General features: G+C 36.2%; 1 protein-coding gene across 19 annotated transcripts in view; it reads left to right on the plus strand.

Annotated features, from left to right (window-relative positions):
* Positions 1-17,555, plus strand: part of dclk2a (doublecortin-like kinase 2a) — a 57,066-nt gene extending 39,511 nt beyond the window's left edge. For 9 of the 19 annotated variants that reach the window (XM_051889548.1, XM_051889226.1, XM_051889816.1 and 6 more), the window contains 9 exons: positions 338-395; positions 1,455-1,574; positions 2,445-2,591; positions 2,814-2,947; positions 3,089-3,166; positions 3,710-3,806; positions 7,233-7,319; positions 7,684-7,797; positions 15,404-17,555. In XM_051889548.1, the coding sequence (XP_051745508.1) occupies positions 338-395; positions 1,455-1,574; positions 2,445-2,591; positions 2,814-2,947; positions 3,089-3,166; positions 3,710-3,806; positions 7,233-7,319; positions 7,684-7,797; positions 15,404-15,697 (1,129 nt within the window). In that variant the 3' untranslated portion in view covers positions 15,698-17,555. Of the gene's footprint in view, positions 1-337; positions 396-1,454; positions 1,575-2,444; positions 2,592-2,813; positions 2,948-3,088; positions 3,167-3,709; positions 3,807-7,232; positions 7,320-7,683; positions 7,798-9,268; positions 9,352-15,403 lie in introns of all 19 variants that reach the window. The other 10 variants (XM_051889306.1, XM_051888844.1, XM_051889750.1 and 7 more) reach the window with 5 other exon arrangements.
* Positions 17,556-20,203: the final 2,648 nt, after the last annotated feature.

The raw sequence follows: 20,203 nt of genomic DNA on the forward strand, positions 1-20,203 counted from the left end.
AAAAAAGACTCACTTAAAGATGTTTTTCTGTTAAGATCTGTCAGAAAGAGATAAAATGGACCTTGGGGGTCAAAAAAATTGTTGTATTTTTATTTTGTTTCTCCCATCTATGTTTGTTATTGTCATGATCTCTGATTAAAATACATAACTAGTACTGTCTACATCTAGATTCAGTTTTCCTTTTCACATTTTTAAGCTAAATGGTTCAAAAGAAGCTCTCTTGTGGACTGAAAGGACATCAACCTTATAAATTGGTCCCTGGGGCTCTGAATGCACTCAAAACAAACCTTCATTAACCTCGTTGGAAAAAAGTCTATTGTTCTGTTTCTTTCCATAGATCCACTGGAAAGGAGTTTGCACTGAAGATCATTGATAAAAACAAATGCAGAGGCAAAGTGAGTTGGACTTTATAGGAACTTTTTGCCACAATAGCCAATGGAGTGAATTGAGAAAATACCAGCCATAAAACTGTATTTTGTTTTTATTAATAATTCATATATTTTGTCCTTATGACAATGCAGTTATAGCTTTTTATTAGTTCTGGACCCCAGTTATTGCAATATGAATTATTTACATCTGAGTGGTCTGTGGAATTTTTGGTCCATTTAATATGGCTGATTATATTACATTTATTGCCATTTATCTAGCCTGCTGCAGCTTTTGCAGGTTATGAGAGAAGAGCTGGCCAACAGCTAACACAACATAAATGGTCTAAAAGCAATCAGTAGATCATTCTGAATGCTTTTGAATGCTTTTTTTTAATAATTAAACTATGAACCTCTGTGTTTAGCTACACTATATGATCAAATCTATGTGGACACCCCAATATCACATCCATGTGTGCTTTTTATACTCTTCTGAGAAGGCTTTCTACATGTTGGAAATATGGATTTGCTCCCATTCAGACACAAGAGTATCAGTGAGGTCAGGCACTGGTGTTTGGCAATGGCTCGCCTTGCAGTCAGCATTCCAATTCATCCCCAATGTGTTCAGTGGCATTATTTGTGCAGGCACAAGTCATTTCTCAGTAAATCCTTTTTTTTTTTTTTTTTTTTTTTTTATGGATGCCACTTCATGCACAGTGTTTTGCCAGGCTGGAATAGAAAATTCCCTCCTCAAACTGTTGCCACAATGTCATTGAATGCTGTTAAATTATGATTTGTTTTCACTATAATTACTGGAATAGTAAAACCTGTTAATTAGAAGGAGTTATCCACATACTTTTGGCAATGTATGAATGCTATTTAAACAGCAGTTATACTGGCCCAATGTCTCATAATCTAATTTCAGCCTGTGCTTTAACCAAGGAAGTTAGTTTCCTGTTTGCCTTGTTTCCTGCAAGAGCGAACCTCAGGAATTCATGTGGATTTATGCCTAGGCAGCTAAAGACAAAAGACTGCTGAGAAATGCTGTACGGTTGGGAATTTGTTGTGACACATGCTTTGAACACCCAGGAGCACCTGATTGAGAACGAGGTGGCGGTGTTGAGGCGCGTTAAGCATCCTAATATCATCATGCTGATTGAGGAGGTGGATACGCCCACTGAGCTCTATCTAGTCATGGAACTTGTGAAGGTACTGTTTGTTAGTCACCTCTTAAACTGTATCTCTCAACAACGCACACAACATAAAGACAACATAAAATAAAAATTGATGGTTTTCTTTTTTCTTGATCAATGTCCATGGTCATCAGTGTACACTGATAAAAATATTTTGTAAATATGTACAAGTTTTCACTGCATCTGAAACTTCTGAACTTTTAATTATATATATATAGAGAGAGAGAGAGAGAGAGAGAGAGAGAGTTCTTAGATTTTTTTTTAGACATTTGATATTTTTTATCATACACTAACAATCAAAAACCCAAAAACTGCTTTTATTTGATTAAAAATGCAGTATAAACAGTAATATTTTGAAATACTATTACAATTTAAAATAACTTTTCTATTTTAACATGTTAATATAATCTTAAAATGTAATTTACTCCTGGCAAAGCTGAATTTTCAGCAGCCATTTTTTTCAGGATACTTTGAAAAGATGAAATCAGCATTAATTTGTGATAGAAATCTTTTGTAACATTATAAATGTTTAATGTACCCTTGCTTTTAATTTTACTGACCCTAAACTTTTGAACAGTAATGTTTGTATAAAATAAAACTAAACTAAAACAAAAATATCTAATCTAATCTAATCTAATCTAATATAATATAACTAATCATTTTTTCATGATGCAATAAAATCTCTATGTATCAAATCAGATCCACCATACATTATTAGGTAGGTCAAATGCATTGAGAATTCTGTGTATTATTGTCAGCAACATTGCACTAAATGGCCTCACCCCTTATATAGACAGAAAATGTTTGTTACCCCTAGGTGAAAGTGTGTTTTATACAAAGTACAGGTTTTTTTTTAGTTATTTGTTTTGCCATTTGTGTGTTTCAGGGTGGAGATCTGTTTGATGCAATCACCTCCTCAACCAAATACACTGAAAGAGATGCTAGTGTGATGGTATTCGACCTGGCGGCTGCTCTCAAATATCTGCATAGAATGTGTATCGTCCATCGAGACATCAAACCTGAGAATCTGCTGGTATGAACACTTACACATCTTGAGACTATAAATCTAAGAATACTTTAATTCTCACATCTTTGACTCACACACAGCAGTATAGAAACACGAAACCTGTGGAAAAATAAACTTTGCACTTTGTACATGAAAAATGACTTAAGGTACAGTATGTCAAGAGGAAAAAATGTAAATCCTGGTGGATAAAAATAACCTTTTTTTCCTCTTCCATTATGTGTGTCGTAGGTGTGTGAGTACCCAAATGGTACAAAGTCTTTGAAGTTGGGTGATTTTGGCTTGGCCACAGTGGTTGAAGGGCCACTATACACTGTTTGCGGAACACCCACTTATGTTGCCCCAGAAATCATAGCAGAGTCAGGGTAAGAATCATTCATTGTTTTGTTTTTATATCTTCAAAAGTGATATTGCTATGGAAGCATGAATATCTGTGTTTAATGGCCTTAAAAATACTGGAGGATGAATGTTTTTGGCTTTGTCTTTCTGTCCGGGCATTGCTGCAGCTACGGGCTAAAGGTGGACATATGGGCAGCTGGAGTGATTACCTACATCCTCCTTTGTGGCTTCCCACCTTTCCGCAGGTAACACTAGATAAAACTTGCTCAGTCCTTCATGTTAAAGTCAGCATAAAACAGTACTTGCAAAAGTCTTTTCTTTCCAATAGAGACATAGTGAAATGGCTTCTCGAACAAGAAAAAATGTAGGGCGAGATTTGATTTTATCCATCGATAATTGATTGGATCATTATGGTTTGCCGTCTCTGGTGATCTCATGTGAGTGACAGGCTGTCCTGCCCTCGTGCCAGTAAACACATTATCAGAGTGGAGAAGAGATGTCATTGCAAGTAGGAGGGGCAGATATTTTAGTTAAAGATTATGAGGACATATGAAATTTAAATAATAATAAAAATAATGATGAGCACGGATAAATAATTTATAATAAATACTGCAATACTCCATAAATAAATAAGAACTGTCCATTTTGATTTCATGGTGACTTTAATATTAACAGTGTTTAAAATCCAATGTTTAGTCTCATTTTGTTCATAGCGTAGTGTTTTCACCAGTTATTTTACATGAAATGTATTTTGTGTGTGTCTGTGTGCATTGCATTTGTTTTTGTAGTGAGAATAACCTTCAGGAGGACCTATTTGATCAGATTCTTGTGGGGCGTTTAGAGTTCCCTTCACCTTTCTGGGACAATATCACTGATTCTGCTAAAGTGAGTACAGACAAACACATTTTGACATGCTACATGCATAAATGCACTGGTTCAGTCTCACACATTTATCCTCGCATCCTTCATTCTCTGTCCTGAATGCTTCACCCCACTCTTTTTCATCCTACTCACACCATCATCTCATCTCATTCACATCCTCCCCCTCTCACACTCAACCCATCCAGCTTTAGAACTGTTTTTGCATGCTAGGTTATCTTCTTCACTGAATGGCAGAATGTTTTGCTGTGTTTGCAAATGTAAAATATGAAAGTTTTCATATACTTTAACATGTTTAACACATTTTAATTTAAATATACAAAATTACTATATATATATATATATATATATATATATATATATATATATATACAGGGCATAAAATTAACACTAGCCAAGCGCCAAATGCAAGTAAAAATCTGTGTTAGCGAGTATATGAAACTATGTCAGTCGCCAGATGGCCGGTAAAATTTTTATGACTTCTAACAATGCAATGTTGTGAGAACATGAATGTGAACAAACGTGGATGACACTCTGTACAGTTCATGCTGCATCCCTGTTTTTGTTTCATGGCAGGTAAAAAATAGTTTTGGCTGGTAAATTTTCTTAAGTCATTGGCAGTTATGGCAAAATGTTTTAGGCCCTGTATGTATATATATATATATATATATATATATATTATATAATATAATATACAGGTGCTGGTCATATAATTAGAATATCATCAAAAAGTTGATTTATTTCACTAATTCCATTCAAAAAGTGAAACTTGTATATTATATTCATTCATTACACACAGACTGATATATTTCAAATGTTTATTTCTTTTAATTTTGATGATTATAACTGACAACTAAGGAAAATCCCAAATTCAGTATCTCAGAAAATTAGAATATTACTTAAGACCAATACAAAGAAAGGATTTTTAGAAATCTTGGCCAACTGAAAAGTATGAACATGAAAAGTATGAGCATGTACAGCACTCAATACTTAGTTGGGGCTCCTTTTGCCTGAATTACTGCAGCAATGCGGCGTGGCATGGAGTCGATCAGTCTGTGGCACTGCTCAGGTGTTATAAGAGCCCAGGTTGCTCTGATAGTGGCCTTCAGCTCTTCTGCATTGTTGGGTCTGGCATATTGCATCTTCCTCTTCACAATACCCCATAGATTTTCTATGGGGTTAAGGTCAGGCGAGTTTGCTGGCCAATTAAGAACAGGGATACCATGGTCCTTAAACCAGGTACTGGTAGCTTTGGCACTGTGTGCAGGTGCCAAGTCCTGTTGGAAAATGAAATCTGCATCTCCATAAAGTTGGCCAGCAGCAGGAAGCATGAAGTGCTCTAAAACTTCCTGGTATATGGCTGCGTTGACCTTGGACCTCAGAAAACACAGTGGACCAACACCAGCAGATGACATGGCACCCCAAACCATCACCAACTGTGGAAACTTTACACTGGACCTCAAGCAATGTGGATTGTGTGCCTCTCCTCTCTTCCTCCAGACTCTGGGACCCTGATTTCCAAAGGAAATGCAAAATTTACTTTCATCAGAGAACATAACCACTCAGCAGCAGTCCAGTCCTTTTTGTCTTTAGCCCAGGCGAGACGCTTCTGACGCTGTCTGTTGTTCAAGAGTGGCTTGACACAAGGAATGCGACAGCTGAAACCCATGTCTTGCATACATTTGTGCGTAGTGGTTCTTGAAGCACTGACTCCAGCTGCAGTCCACTCTTTGTGAATCTCCCCCACATTTTTGAATGGGATTTGTTTCACAATCCTCTCCAGGGTGCAGTTATCCCTATTGCTTGTACACTTTTTTCTACCACATCTTTTCCTTCCCTTCGCCTCTCTATTAATGTGCTTGGACACAGAGCTCTGTGAACAGCCAGCCTCTTTTGCAATGACCTTTTGTGTCTTGCCCTCCTTGTGCAAGGTGTCAATGGTCGTCTTTTGGACAACTGTCAAGTCAGCAGTCTTCCCCATGATTGTGTAGCCTACAGAACTAGACTGAGAGACCATTTAAAGGCCTTTGCAGGTGTTTTGAGTTAATTAGCTGATTAGAGTGTGGCACCCGGTGTCTTCAATATTGAACCTTTTCACAATATTCTAATTTTCTGAGATACTGAATTTGGGATTTTCCTTAGTTGTCAGTTATAATCATCGAAATTAAAAGAAATAAACATTTGAAATATATCAGTCTGTGTGTAATGAATGAATATAATATACAAGTTTCACTTTTTGAATGGAATTAGTGAAATAAATCAACTTTTTGATGATATTCTAATTATATGACCAGCACCTGTATATTATATATTTATACACACACACATATATACAGTATATATACTGTGTGTGTGTGTAATAAGAAAATGTTTCAGCTGCCAATAGTGTGTAGTACTTTCTAGGCCTGTCACGATAACTACTTTTTGCTGTGCGATATATTGACTCAGAAATAATTGCGATAAACGATATTATTGTCATTTTAAGACCATTTTATGCCACTGAATATATAATCATAATATAACAGCATAATAAAGCAAGTAGGCCTACATACTTTCAAATGACAATACCTTTTAATTCTTTAGACCATGGAAATTAAATATCCTAAATAAAAATAACTTGAATAAATAGTAAATAAACATTTTAAAACAAAACTTATGGAGATTTTCCATTTACAGATTTTTCCATGTCCCTTTTTTCTCTGTAAAGTAAGGGTGCACACTATTGCTCAATAAACAAACCTTACTTAGCAGTCAGATGTCCATATGAACAAAGGCACCGATGTCTCAACAGGCCATATCTGCTGCTAAAACTATTTTAATGGCACCATTTGCGCTGTGACGTTTATATTTGAACTGGAACAGTGGATTGCGGCTTTGACATAATGGGAGATATTGCGTCACCAAAAACGATTGAGGTCATATGCATATATTGTGTGATAAGTCGATATATTGATTATTGCGACAGGCCTAGTACTTTCTTTCCACTCCATTTGACACATTTTACCATTATAAAATGTGTCAATATAAGCGAGATGCTCACGTTAGCTCTAGACAGAGTGTTATTAGCCTACTCATTTGCCTTACTCATGACATATAGCAACACAGCTAAAAGTATTCCTAAAGTAGCCTACTTTTACCTGTTGAGACATTCCTTCATAAGCACCGTGATGTGCTTGAGTTAGTGATGTTTGAGTTGGGGAAGGAACAAAGTGTGAAAGGGGCATTTGTTTGCAAAATATGCGTTATTTTTGTAATTCCGCTAGGTGCCACTAGTGTCGCAGAAACTACATACTTCATGTTTAACTTTAAGCACAAAGATTTAGTATAATAATATTTGTTTCCTGTCCTTTTGTGTACCTTTTTAATTCTAAAATCTAGTAAATATTCTTTAAATCTAATTATTGCAAATATGATTGTGTTGTGTTCATACAGGAGTTGATTGGTTACATGCTGCAGGTGAATGTGGAGGCCAGATACACAGCGGAGGATGTGCTGTCTCACCCTTGGGTCACGGTAAATGTGTGTGGAAGGGTTTAGTGGTGTATATGTTTGTTTTTTCAATATTGTGGAGTTAGATAATGCATATACTCATACACTGCATACACTGTAAAGTATCACATTTCTATATATGAAATATACCACAATGTATTTTAGGTATTATTGCATGTTGAGCAGCATGAATGGCCACAAGGGATTCACTCGCACACTTACTCATAAACAAATTATTGATGTCATTTGAGCTGTATTAGAGGTGGTTTTGATTTATGTTTCAAATTATTTTTTTCAAATTGAAACCTACAATTTAGTCAATATGCTCAGGTGGACACAGTTATATTGCTCACTATTAGATTGGCCTATCCTAATCCACTTCAATAACCAACAGGAGGATGCTGCAATGGAAAACAATATGAAGATGGAGGTGGCAGGTAAACTCAAAAAGCACTTTAACTCTGTGCAGAAACAGAGCAACACTTCCCCTGGAGTCTCTGTTCTTGTGGTGAGCACACACACTCACATATGAGAAACAGTCTGCCCATCATAACTGCAGCTGCTGTCATCTGTTAATATGCTACGCTTAAAAAAACAACCAATGTCATCCTCTCGGTCCCTAATGATTAGTACTTGGATTACACATAATTCCAAAGCATAGCGTCACTGAAATTACAGCCACTGTGGACACCAGCATCCAATCAATCAGTTTGTCTCCCTCAGCGCTCATGACTTATGTAACTGCTAAGTCTCAGAAAATATGAGAGATTATTGTATTGTAAGCAAGCACAGCACCAAATATGCCAGGGCTATGAAATTGGAAATGACTACAGAAAGCAGCACATCAGGATATAAAGATCCCATTCATTTTCTCCATAAAAAAAAATGTATTTGACTTTAAGTGATAATGTATTTCAACACACCTTTCAAAACAGATCTACTGAGTAGTGTGATATCAACTTTTATATTTAAAATAATTCATTCAGAGAATTATAAACCAAGCAGTGACTCCCATTAAGTCAAAAATCCCTAAACATTGAACTACTTGCTCATATATTTGTATATATTTGAATATACTGATATACGTGTATTCAATGACTATAAGTCAGTTTATTCATGTGATGCAAAACTGAATTTTCAGCATCATTAATCCAGTCTTCAGTGTCACATGATCCTTCAGAAATCATTCTAAGAAACATTTTTTTCTTATTATCAATGTTGAAAACAGTTGTGTTGATTAATATTTTTGGTTTCATTTTATGTTGACAGTCCCTTTAACACTTTTGAACGGTGATGTATATGCATATTGTTAAATACAGAAAAATGTTCAGTCAGTGCTGCTCTGAAAATGGCTGAAGGACTCATCATAATCCTTTTATTGTTTGGCAGAAGCTGTACTTTATGAGCTCAGAGGGAGACATGGGTGAATGCCATCAGCCATTTCCACCCTCATGTCTTATTAAATTCCCATCCAAGTTCACTGCACCATAAACCCCTCACTGCCGGCCTCGTGTCTTAGTTCTTCTCACTGTCATAAAGGTGTTAGTTTCTGTAAATGTGTTTTCAATGTTGTCATTGGTCTTCACCTCGTCTACATTGTCATGATCAAGAATATTGTCTATCACTCATTCTTTGAACTTGACCCCATCATGCAGGACTTGACCTCAACATGCAGTTTTGAAAAGACCTAAATAGCTCAGGACATGGGCTGAGCAGTATATTGAATATTCATGATATATTTCCAATGATTTTGCTACAGTGCTACAGATATAAAATTAATTATATTAGTGGACATTGCGATGATAGTAATTTGACAGCATTGTATAGCATTTGTTTCTAGCCTAACTTTCCCTTAAAATACATTGTAAAACCCTAAGCTTTTTAAAATCTAAGGGCCTTTTTTTGTTCACTACACTGCTTGAAAAAGCAGCAGCAGGGTCTCTGGCTGAATGTGTATTGATGTGAATCTCATTTGACAGTTTGAACTGTAATGGCAGGGCTGTACCTACACCCCTTCCTTGCTCTCCCAAGACCCGAAGTGATGTCTGCCACTGGATATTGGGTATTTGACTCCAAACCTAAACCTGTTTTTAATAAGCTTGAGATTTTATGACTCTATACTAAAATCTAGCACTCTGGCTGCCTCTTATTTACTCTCACTGGGTTTTTCAGCATTTGCTGTTCTTACCTCTAATTCTAGACAATAATCATACTGCACCTCATGTCCCAACCATAATCCGGTCCACTTTCTGTGTTCCCATCTTCTCATTTCACTCCATGTTCATGGTGGCTCTTTCATGGTGAATACTGTATTGCTGTAATATTCTGAGCCATTTGGCTTTGTTGTACATTTTTGCTGTATATCGTTTCCTATTGGGCTTTAGCTGGAAGGTTTGTATTGCATGCATTACTGACTGCTTGGATATTAACACTGCAATCCGATGGCCTCTCTCTCTCTCTCTCTCTCTCTCTCTGTCTGTCTGTTACCTAATCCACAGACAGTATTTCATGGCAGTTGCCAATGTCCTCAAAATGAACCTCATTCTTAGGACCTTAACTATTGCCATCAAAATTTCAAAGAAAGTGGTTTGAGAATATGATACTCTGCCACCTTTGCAGTATTATAATTTAAATTAATAAATCCAATGACCGGGAGAGAGAGAGAGATACATAATTATGCACAAAAATTGCCTTGGATGAAATATTTTAGTGTAAGTTTTAAAGACTTATGTAGATACAATATTTTTAGATGAAATGGGGATTTTCTTGTTGATTATTTTACTTTTTAATTACATTTATTTATTTCATTTTACAGCCATTATATTTATTTAATAGGATCCGGACAGGTCCTATTTGTTTTACCAGCTTTCTTTTCAATCTTTGGTTTTGTCCACAGCTGAGGAACGTACCAAAGAAACCAGATCACATCTTAGTTTAAAAGAATAGCTCACCCATAAATGAAACTTTTATAAATTACTCACTCTCATGTCATTCCAAATTCATACACTGAAAGAAAATTAATTTTTAATTAATCGTCACAAGGATATTTTCCAAGCAATAACAGTTCATAATAATGGCAGTCTTGTAGAAAAAAAAAAACTATAACAGAAACTATAAAATTATAAAAATGACTACAGAAGCAGTCTATATGACTCATTTGCTATACAGTGGGGAAAATAATTATTTGATCCCCTGCAGATTTATTTTAAGTTTGCCCATTTACAAAGAAACGAGGAGTCTATAATTTTTATGGTAGGTTTATTTTAATGGATAGAGACAGAATATCAACCAAAAAAATCCAGAAAAAAACACATTATATAAAGGTTATAAACTGATTAGCATTTGATCAAGTGAAATAAGTTTTTGATCCCCTACCAACCAGCAAGAATTCTGCCTCCTACAGATTGTTTATGTGCCCATGTCGAACACAGATTAGTCCTGTCACTTAAAGTACTCCAAATGTCAGCTCATTGTGTGTATAAAAAACAACTGTCCAAAGGTGTCTTTATCTTCCATTCAAACCTCTCCACCACCATGGGCAAGACCAAAGAGCTGTCAAAGGACATCAGCGACAAGATTGTAGACCTGCACAGCTTGGTGAGAAGGAGACAACTGTTGGTGCGATAATTCGGAAAAGGAAGAAATACAAAATAACCATCAATCGCCCTCAGTCTGGAGCTCCATGCAAGATCTCGCCTCATGGGGTAAGAATGATGATGAGAAAGGTGAAGGATCAGCCCAGAACTACACGGGAGGAGCTTGTAAATTATCTCAAGACATTTGGGACCACAATGACCAAGAAAACCATTGGTAACACACTACGCCGCAACGGATTGAAATCCTGCAGTACCTGCAAGGTCCCCCTGCTCTAAAGGCACATGTACAGGCCCATCTGAAGTTTGCCAGTGAACATCTACATGATTCAGAGAAGGCTTGGGAGAATGTGCTGTGATCAGATGAGACCAAAATTGAGCTATTTGGCATCAACTCAACTCGCCATGTTTGGAGATAGAGAAATGCTGACTATGGCCGCAAGAACACCATCCCTACAGTCAAGCATGGAGGTGGAAACATTATACTTTGGGGCTGTTTCTCTGCTAAGGGTACAGGATGACTTCCCCACATTGAGGGGCCGATGAACGAGGCCATGTACCGTAAAATCTTGGACGAGATCCTCCTTCCCTCAGCCAGAACACTGAAGATGGGTCGTGGATGGGTCTTCCAGCATGACAATGACCCAAAACATTCCGCCAAGGCAACAAAGGAGTGGCTTAAGAAGAAGCACATTATGGTCATGGAGTGGCCTAACCAGTCTCCAGACCTTAATCCTATAGAAAATCTGTGGAGGGAGCTAAAACTTCGAGTTGCCAAGTGACAGCCAAGAAACCTTAAGAATTTAGAGAGGATCTGTAAAGAGGAGTGGACCAAAATCCCTCCTGAGATGTGTGCAAACCTGGTGACCCAGGTTTGAAAGAAATGTCTAACCTCTGTGCTTGCCAACAAGTGTTTCTCCACCAAGTACTAAGTCATGTTTTGCTTGGGGATCAAATACTTATTTGACTCACTGAAATGCAAATCAATTTATAACCTTTATATAATGTGTTTTTTCTGGATTTTTTGTTTGGTATTCTGTCTTTATCCATTAAAATAAACCTACCATAAAAATTATAGACCCCTCATTTCTTTATAAGTGGGCAAAATCAGCAGGGGATCAAATCATTATTTTCCCCACTGTATCTATAGTAGTCTATATGCTACTCATTTGCACTGATAATCAGCTCTCAAATTAAATATGGTGCCGCATCAATATTTGCAAATGACATTTGCATATAATGACAAGTTATATTACATCATACATGCAAGACACATGGCTTCAGATGGTCTTGTGTGCTAAATCTGTGGTGCTTTTATAGTGCTTTTTGTCCTTTTTGGAACTTGACAGCTTGTTTGAATATTAAAAACAGCAGCATGCAGGTTTGGAACCATATGAGGGTGAACAAACGATGTCCATAAAGTTCATTTCCGAGTGAACTTCCCCTTTAAGTAGCTATATTTTGCTTTATTTAAGCGTTTCTGAAGTAGTCCTTGAAATGTCCCTCAGCTGAAGTGTTAGAGGTTATGTTAGTGTTGTGTATTAATTTGTGCTATATGTGCTCTGTGAGTAAGACTAGTCTTTGTCCTCTGCTTCTGCTCTTCCCATGGCATTGCTATCCTCTGACTAGCTCCAAGGCAATGGTATGTACTAACACTAACTGCTATGCTCCTCCCTCCCCGCCTCCGTCTCCTCACACATACACTCTTATACTGGAAGAAAGTGACAGTAACATCACTGAAGATACACATTTTCCCCTACACAAGGCATGGGAAGTTGGTAGCTTGGAGCAGGGGTTTTTAAACTTTTAGATGCCAAGGACCCCCATATGTGATCATTTTCATGCAATGGACATCCATTATAAAAATTTAAAAGGCAGCTATAAATTTTTATGTATAAAGACCCAAATTTTACTGTGAAAAATAAATATTATAAATGTGTAAAATAGTATTTGGAAAAATTATTTGGATAATATTGTTATTTTAATCTAATGTTGTTATTTATTTGAATTTTTAATGTATTTTTTAATTTAACTTTTATAATTAATATTAATTATTTTATCATTTATTATCACATTTGTATTTTAATCTAACATTTATTTATTTTATTCATTTTTATTCCGTATATTCATACATTTTATTCTATTTATTTAATCTTTTTTTACTTCTTTTTTTATTTTATTTTTTTTTTTTTTACAGATTTTCTCTAAACATTACCACAGACCCCCTAGCACTTCCCCGGGCCTCAGTTTAAAAACCGCTGGCTTAGAGAATTCTTGACTCACTTTAATCCTGCCATGAACTTCAGTGGTGTTTTTCGCTCTCTGCCATTTTCTGTCTCTTTCACTGCTGTGGTCTTTTTCCACCTGTGATGTGATCAATAGTATTGACTTTTCAGTGAAACTGGGTTATGCATACTGTCTTTTATATCTTAGTATGAACATGTTTCCTCTTACAGCAACAAGGAAAAACACAGAACAGCTGCTTTATTGAATCTTTAAAAGGACATGCAAAATTACAATTCTGCTATCATTTTCTCACTCTAATATCGTTCCAATGGCTTTCTTTCTTCTGTAGAACACAAAAGATGATATTTTGAGGAATGTTTTAGTGTTATTCTTCAGTTGGAGTGTCAAACGAGAGAAAGAATATATAAAAAATCTTTAAAGGGGTGGTTAATTGCAATTTCACTTTTTTAACTGTAGTTAGTGTGTGATGTTGCTGTTAGAGCATAAACAACACCTGCAAAGTTGCGATGCTCAAAGTTCAAAGCAAAGCGAGATATTTTCTTTTAAAGAATTCTCTGTTTAAGGACTACAACAGACGGCTGGTAGGGACTACAACGAGCTTTTTCCCGGGTTGGTGACATCACTAACCCTAAAATTTACATAAACCCTGCCCACAGAACAAGCAACAAAGGGGGTGAGGCCATGTTATTGCAATACAGTACGCAACACAAATGCAATAGCATGTCATAAAAGCAAGATGACCACATGCCAAGTTATAACCGTAATTAAACTAAACTCATGCAGCATATATTCTCTGGCTCTATAGGCATCTTACAACAGTTCCCACACGAGCGATTTATAGATTATCATGACAGAATATGCTAATCAATGACTTTAAGATAGTTAACTCCACATCAGCTATATAAATTCATCAACTAACCATTCAAAAACGTCCTGTTGCATTCTACATGTTGTCACTTCTTCTTGAGTCTCTCCATCATTGTCAGACTCTGATTTGAACATAAAAGGCTGAACAGTTTCTGACATTTTCAGTGAGTCTGAGCCTTGTCTTGTCCTGAGGTAATCGGCGCTGCTAACACTATGTGCTAACACCTTGAAACTCCACCCTCTTCTTTTGAGCAGCAGCTCATTTGCATTTAAAGGGACACACACAAAAACGGAGCGTTTTTGCTCACCCTCAAAAAGTGACAAATTTAACATGCTATAATAAATGATCTGTGGGGTATTTTGAGCTAAAACTTCACATACACACTCTGGGGACATCAGAGACTTATTTTACATCTTGTAAAAGTGGCATTATATGACCCCTTTAAAAAAATATTTTACATTATTTTTACATTATTTTACATTTATTTATAAATACATAATTTTTTTTGTTTTGTTTTTGTTTTTTTAATTGCTTAATGTAATATATTACGTAAAATGGAAGCTTAAGGACATTATGATATTTAATTAATTGTATTGTATGGTGGGAATATGCAGATGTTGTCACACATAAAATCTCTCAAACCCTATTTAATATGTATTTTAAAACAAAAATGTACCTTTCACCAGTGCACAAATTGTTTACACCCTACAGTATACTACATTGTCCCCACAAAGGTGGAAAAAAATTGGTCCCCATGAGGAAAACAGCTTGGTAACAATTTATTTTAAGGTGACATAGTAACACGTTACTACATGTAATTACTATAGTAGTAACAGTAAATTATGCATAATTACAAGTAACTAACCCTAAACCAAACCATAACCCTAACTTTAACTCTAAGTACATGTAGTTAATTAATATTACTCAGTACTCACTTGAGTAATTACAATATAACTTTGTCACCTTAAAATAAAGTGTAACCAACAGCTTTATCATATTAGATTATGCTTTTTGAAAACGTAAAAATGCAGAAAGTTTTCTGTCATGGGTAGGTTTAGGGTTAGGGGATATAATTTATAGTTTGTACAGTATAAAAATCATTGTCTATGGAATGTCCCCATAAAACATGAAAACCCACGTGTGTGTGTGTGTGTGTGTGTGTGTGTGTTCCACAAAAGGAAGAAAGTCATAAAATTTTGGAACAACATAGAAAATGTTGACAGAATTCTCATTTTTGGGGGTGCACTGTCCCTTTAAGATTTAATTTATCTCTCTTTTGACCTCCCAGATTGTAACTTCATCTCACTTACTCTTTCCCTACTGAATTGTTTTCTATTTCCTTTCCATTTTTTGGGTGGGTGCAACTCATGTGAACATTAACATACAGTATTGTCTCTCTCTTGTAGAACACAGCTCTAGATAAGGAAATCATCCAGCTTTCTCGCCGGCGTCAGGACTACACCCCCCCTCCAGGAAAAAGCCCCTCCTCCAGCCACCAAGAAAGACGGCGCTCCAATAGGGGACGGTCATCTGTCCAATCGGAGGACTCTAGGAGTGCTGCTCTGGTTGAGCCTTTAGCCTCAACAACCCCCAATACACCATCAGCACCCCTGCCCTCCCCTCACTCTGCCCCACCTCCCTACTTCCCAGAATGCAATTCTGAGGCTGAGGCTAGCAAGGGCTTGCCAAAGGAAGAATAACTGTACTTAGAGGAAACAATATGGAGACAATTCCAAATATACATACATAAATAATTAAATAGCAACTCTGCAAATCTTTAAAGCTTCATTCTAGCTAAAGACTGGAATACGCTACACAAGATTTGCTCAGATTTTTGCTTCAATTTACATTCTGGATGAGTTGACAAACATCAGAGCCAGTCTGCAGATTTAAAATCACATAGTGTATAACAGTCACAAACCATTCAGTTAAGTCACCATGAAACAGAAGTTGAGACAGTCTTTTCTTACCTATTGTGACGTACATCTGAGTGAAACGGCTTCTCGAACAAGAAAAAATATAGGGCAGGACTTGATTTTGTCCATCAGGAATTGATTGTATCATTGTTGTCTGCTATTGATCTCATGTGAGTGACAGGTTGTCCCGTTCTCGTGCCCGAAAAAAACATCATCTGAGAAGAGAAGAGATCGCTGCAAGAGGGACAGGAAGTTAAAGATTACAATGACACATGAATTTTAATAAAACGTTATGATTTGCATGGAAAAATCATTTATAATACTGCAATATTCCATAAAACATAAGAATTGTCAATTTTGATTTCATGGTGACTTTAAGGCTGGAATACACTACACGACTTTTAAAATCTGAGCATATTTTACAACACTAGGCATCATACACTAATCTGAGGATCAAACACTGCAGACTTTCAGCTCAACACGACAAACTTGTGCAGAAACACTCGCATCGTTATTAGGAGACGCATTACAAATGTGTCTGAAGCTAAAAAATCAGCGTATGTGCCCATCATTCACTACACGATGTTCTGTGAAATCTGTCAACTCAAATCTGCAGATTGGCTCTGAGCCTCTGACTTTCAGCAACTATAGCATTGACTCGTCCAGACTGTAAATCACGGCAAAAAACTGAGCACAATTTGTGTACTGTATTCCAGCCTAACAGTACATTCCGAACTGTCTGTATAGTGGTCGTCTGCTCGTCTCCCTGCTTTCTTCTTCCAGTTTGGCTTCTCATTCCAGCACCCAGGGTGGGTTTGAAAACATTGACTGATTGTACAGGTGCTTTGGATATCAAAGATCCTCTCTGCTTTTGTATTTACTGATGTGAACAGCTCGCGTCTCATTTAGCAAGCACGTTTTAGGGTGGATCTAAATGTGCTACTGGAAGGAAAGACTTTGAAACTGGCAAGAAACTTGTCCTGCTGAAACTTGAAAGTATGTTTTCTTTGAGTGTATGTTTGAAAATAGACTGCTTGACCTTTTGACTCTGCTGGAGAAACACAAGAAAGAGATTTGCATTTGTGGGTGTGTGTTTTCTTAAGAGGGTGTGCCTAGCACTGTGTTCTGGAGTCATTCTGCAGTAGTTTAGAGTTGCCTTCATATGAGCCAGCAAAGCAAGATATCTGTAGGGATTGTTAATAGTTCTGTTCTCTTGCTAATTTATTTGTACAGATTAGACATAATGTGAAATTGTATTTTAGAATAGTTTGATATTTTCAAGCCAGAGTCATTAAGTGCACGATATTTTGATTTCTCTGTCGCAGTAGTATTAGATTACAATCTGTCTTGGATTTATTTGTCATCTATTTCTCCATCTGTATACTTGTTATCTCTTTGCTCATTATGGCCCTGATTTCCCAAAATTGTCAGCCTGCAAAGAGAGTGATGAAGCTTGTTAATAAATGTATATGGCATAAAGGACTTAATTTTTGACATGTATTGAAGGTTTTGAGAAAAATGGCAATATTCAGTATCATTTCTGGAAGGCTAGATTTCATGTTTAATAGATGTTATTTTCTATTAGTGTCCTTTATCATCACATAATCAAGGAAATGCAATAAAATTATCTTGCTGTTGTTTATCCTTGTCTTGTCCTTGTTACTGTATGATCCCATTAAACTCTACCAACCAAATAGCTCAGTTTTAATTTCTCTAGCAATAAAACATGCAACAGCGCCATCTGTTGGTTGAAGGGCTTCCATTTGAGGCCTTTAACAGTTGGCTTTACATTTATTTACCTTTTATCAAATTATGAGGCAAAAATATTTTACACTGACTAAGATTGAGCCCCTCACACATACCTGCTCACTGGAAATGGTGATAAAGGCCACCCGAGGTAAAACGTATCTTGGATGTTATGTTCTCCTATATAGCAACAAAGACTACAACCCAATTTTATTGATTACATGTTGTAGGCCTACCCTTACGAAAAAGATGTTTATTCAAATGAACTATTAGTATACTTATTTTAAAATAAAAAATAAGAATGTATACTTTCAGTCTACTTTTTATATACTTCTCAGAAATATACTTTATGTACTTCTGGGAAATATACTTAAAATTGCACTTAAGTATACTTGACTTATACTGACAGAAAAGTCTAAGTATATCTGGCCTATTCTTGGACTCTTTTGATCGAGATATACTTAAAAGTGTATTTATAAAAGTTTGAAAATATTGATTTATAAAGAAAACAGATATATTCCTAATTCTGAGTATCTGAATTTTTGTGTAGGCTAGGCCACTGGTAGTGTACATAGGAATTTACCTCAAATCTACTTCACTCTTTCCTCGCCATTGACTGAATTTTCAGGTTATACGGTAGGGGGCGCTGTTACGCATCTTCTGAAAGAGTAAAGAATCTCCGGATCGACACGCAGGAGAAGAAGAAACTGAAACAAGCGATAGAAGATTACTCACGCAAATAAAGCGATCATCAAACATTAAACAGCATATAAATCAATACTGAATGAAGACTATGAAGCTTTGGGGGTGTTTATGGACTCGGTCTACTCCACCTGTGTTTAATCATCGTTCTGAATCCCATTCGGAAATATGCAATTTTCTCAGCTTTTTTTTTTTTTTTTTTTTTTTTTTTTTTTTAAATGAAACTTACCCACATTTAAGTGTTGATAAAAAAGGATTCTTGAAGCTAGAATAAAATGTTTTTAAAATGGAAAGAGTTAAAGTACAGTTAAGGTATTTTAAGTATAAAAAATAATGCCTAAATAGGAACATAGTAGTATAGCTACTTAAAGGGCAAAAATAATATATAAAAAATAAACTATGCGTGGGATGTCATGTTCACTTAAGTATACTTGCACTAAACTAGTAGTTTACTCAGAGTATATTTCAATGTGTACTTTCATATAGGCTACTAAAAATGTTCTACTAGTATTAAAATTCTAAACTACTAGTATACTTGTAGTACAGATGCAGTACAAATGAGAAAAGTAGCTGTGAACTAGCTGTGTACTTAAAGTTTACTACTGTTAAACTTATAGTACACTTAAACGTATACTTCAAGTGGTACTCACTGCAGAGTCTATGATGGCCAGCTCCTCCTCTCTGAATGTCCTGTGTGGTGGAGAGATAGAGTTGTGGGTAGGGTTAGGGTAGGATTAGGGTGTGGTTGTACATTCGCTCCTCCTCGCTGGACGTTAGCAAACGTAAGCTCCACCCATTTGCTCTGCAGTGAGCACCTTCTCAGTATACTTACTACATAAAGTAGGCTATACTTAAAAAATATTCTTGAACATTACTTAAGTATACTTGATAAAATTATCTTGAAGTATACTTCTTTTTTGTAAGGGTACTGCAAGAAATTGTTTTGCATAGACATGAAACGTTAGTTGAACTTTATTGTCCATCCTTGGCTGCTAAATTGTTTTTTTGCCTCGCTATAGGCTACATACAACATAACAATAGGCGGCACAACTTTCACATCAACTCAATCAAATAAATAATACATTCACATTTCCTACATCACTCCATTTCCTATCCCTTATTCAGAAGACCTATTTCATATGGCACAAAGGTTTGTTTATACATGCCTATTGCTTTTTTGTTGCCTTTCATGTCCTATAACAACGAGTGCGTGCCTACTTGTAGCCAAAAGCTTCCTCTGAATTACTAGGCTACCATATAGTTGATCTATTAGCCTAAGTTTTGCTTGGACCCTACGATTTTATCTACCATCCTTATAATGCTATTTAAAGCCGTAAATAAACACTTTCAAATGATCTGATATAAACTCTTTACAAAACACCTTGACTAACAAAAAATTATCTCAATTTCCATAACAAAAATAAGTTAACTCGATTTAGACGATTTGTCGCCCGCAAGATTTCATAAGGCTTCAGTAGATTCGAGGAAGGAGGAGATAACCCCATAGCGCCACCTTTCGGTGACGCAGTGTCAAGTACAGGTCTCTGCACGGTGTTGCCAGATTGGAAATGTCCAAGTATCGTACCAGAAGCTCAAAATTATCGTATTTAGAAGAAAATTATCGTACACGAGGTTTTTAGTATAGATACATGAACTAAATTAATAGCTAAAGATTTTTTACAACGAAATGAATCAATACTGAACTTACTTAAGCTGGACAATCACACTATTTCAGCTGCTGTACAGCCAAAATTGTGTTCCCTCTATCTCTATAAAGCTATACTTTTTGACAATCTGCATTGTAAAAAGCGCTATATAAATAAAGATGACTTAGCGAGTCAA

The sequence above is a fragment of the Ctenopharyngodon idella genome, chromosome 1, assembly GCF_019924925.1.
Source record: "Ctenopharyngodon idella isolate HZGC_01 chromosome 1, HZGC01, whole genome shotgun sequence".
Taxonomy (NCBI): domain Eukaryota; kingdom Metazoa; phylum Chordata; class Actinopteri; order Cypriniformes; family Xenocyprididae; genus Ctenopharyngodon; species Ctenopharyngodon idella.